The sequence below is a fragment of the Pteropus alecto genome, unplaced genomic scaffold (assembly GCF_000325575.1).
Source record: "Pteropus alecto unplaced genomic scaffold, ASM32557v1 scaffold5, whole genome shotgun sequence".
Taxonomy (NCBI): domain Eukaryota; kingdom Metazoa; phylum Chordata; class Mammalia; order Chiroptera; family Pteropodidae; genus Pteropus; species Pteropus alecto.
This window is the reverse complement of record NW_006441953.1, coordinates 26,786,365-26,788,586: the sequence shown is the minus strand read 5'-3', so window position 1 is coordinate 26,788,586 and position 2,222 is coordinate 26,786,365. Positions and strand designations below refer to the sequence as shown.

The 2,222-nt window shown below is 44.7% G+C and overlaps 1 protein-coding gene across 4 annotated transcripts in view; it reads right to left on the bottom strand.

The window, feature by feature from the left end:
• BOD1L1 (biorientation of chromosomes in cell division 1 like 1) overlaps positions 1 to 2,222 on the bottom strand; it is a 61,445-nt gene that overhangs the window by 17,425 nt on the left and 41,798 nt on the right. For all 4 annotated transcript variants that reach the window (XM_025051700.1, XM_015594844.2, XM_025051698.1 and 1 more), the window contains exon 13: positions 930 to 973. In XM_025051700.1, coding sequence (XP_024907468.1) covers positions 930 to 973 — 44 coding nt within the window. The remainder of the gene's footprint in view (positions 1 to 929; positions 974 to 2,222) is intronic.

Here is a 2,222-nt window from a genome sequence, read left to right as displayed (position 1 = left end):
ATAAACCTTGTCTGCCCCCAAAAATATATGGTGAAAAGATGAGGAAGGTAGAGGAAAAGGAAGGGAGGAAGGGAGGAAGGGAGGAAGGGAGGAAGGGAGGAAGGAAGGAAGGAAGGAAGGAAGGAAGGAAGGAAGGAAGGTGATTCATATAGTCTGGCTGTTCAGGGGGATGCTGGAAGGAGCTGGAGCACATGCTCTTCTTAGTTTCGCCCAGAAGCTCAAGGAAAGCACCCGCCTTCTGAAGTTCTGGATGAACAACTTTATCCGACTGTGCTTATTCTCCTTGTCTTTCAAACGGTTATGGGAAGAGAGTAAGAAATGAGAGAAAATATTTCTGAATTCTAAGAATTCTCTTCCCATCCAATCATCCTTCATGATTTTCTTTTTTCACTTAAAAGTGCTAAGGGATTCTGTCATTCTGTCATAAGATTTCCCTTTGGCAAATCTTGTCAATTGTACTTTTTCTTCTTTCTCACTGAGGGGAAGTCTCAGAATATCCTACAACGTCCTAAGTCCAAGCTACAGGATCTGCAATGCCGTTACAGTAATAACGAGCAGAAAGTTCGGAGTTCGCGCAGGACTTCGCCAGGTGAGTTTCCCAGTCTGAGTGACCTGGGCCTCCTATTTCCTTTGTTCTGCCTCGTGGCTTTGGCCTACATTCAGTGCTGCTGAATTCAGTGACTTTTTTTTGATGAAAACGATTATATTTCGTGACATCAGTGGATATAGTTGAATGTCGAAAAGAGAAGTAAAAATTCTCATCTGTACGTTGAACTGCAGTGGAGAGCCTCATACCAACGGCCTCCTGTCTCCCAGAGAAATGCACAGACAACCCCTTCCCGAGACGACCCCACTCCCAGCCTCTCTCAGAACCTCAAATCAAACCAACCCAATGACAACAAAACCGACCATCGCAGAGACAGACTTACGCTCAGTGATTCATGCACCAGCGAAGGCTCCCTCTGCAGCTCAGCTGTTCAAAAACAGAAATAAGAAATAAGGAAAGTGAGTATTGTTTCTGAACCACAGAGAAGGACATTCAGAGATTTTTTAGGGCAGTTAGGTAGGACTGTGTTGCTCAGCGGCCTAGCCACCTCTGTGAATGATAAAATTCTGACCAATCACTGCTACAAAGCACGTACTGTCACACTACCAGAAAAAACACAGGAACTGGTGTTGCCTGACTTTTCGCAACAGTGGCAGCGATCCGTTAGATCGCAGGGATCTGCTGTGGTGACAATCTGAAGCTCAGAAGGAAGGTGGGGACCTGTGTAATGCTGGTTCATTTAAAAAACATGCCATCAAATGAAAAGTCAGCTCCTAGCCCCTCAAACAGCAAAGGTCTATTTATATTCTTCGGAAACTTGAAGTACATGCTACTGTTTCTACTCAACAATGACAGAACGCACATTTTTCTTTTTAAACAACTTCCTTTTACGTAAGTCGATCTCGCATCGAACTGCACCTGAACACAGTAATGGGAACTGGAACTGTGGGAACAAAGGACTTCGGAACTCCCCAAATGTTACCTTTCTGACAATTAACAAACGGATGCTAACTATTTCTACTATAACACATACACACACATTTAACTAACGCATCTGTCCAAGTTTTGGAGAGATTAGTTGTTGTCAGAGTTTTCACATGTCACATGAAGGGCTTACCGGGTCTTGGGGGCTCTTCCAGGACTGCCTGACAGGTACGTCAGCTTATAAGGCTCTCGCTGTCACAGACTCTGAAGGCTGCCCTTTCCAACGGTGTTGCCTGGGAGGGTCCGCACCGTGACCGCCCAGACCGTCCTGGGTGAGGACTGAGACGCAGGACTCACATAGCGCCCCCTCTCTGCCTCTCCGCCCAGTGCATACCTACACGGCCTTCAATATTCCGCTCCAAGACAGTGGAAGTGACGAGTGCTTGTCAAAATTCAAATCTCAGGTATCCTTTGAACCCCGCCCCCCACCATTTAACCTTTATGGGAATACCTTGAGAAATGCATAGTTACGTGCATATGGAAGTTCGCTGCGGCTTTATTTACAATAGTGAAAACTACAAAAACGGGAGATTCCTAAAAGATCTAACAAACAGGAAAATGAATCATAGATTACTATTTTAGCTATTCGGCTAACAGATGACATCGATCTGTATACAGTGACAATGAAGGATGCCCGCAACATGTGGCTGAGCAAAAAAAAAAAAAACAAAAAAAACAACAAAATTAAAAA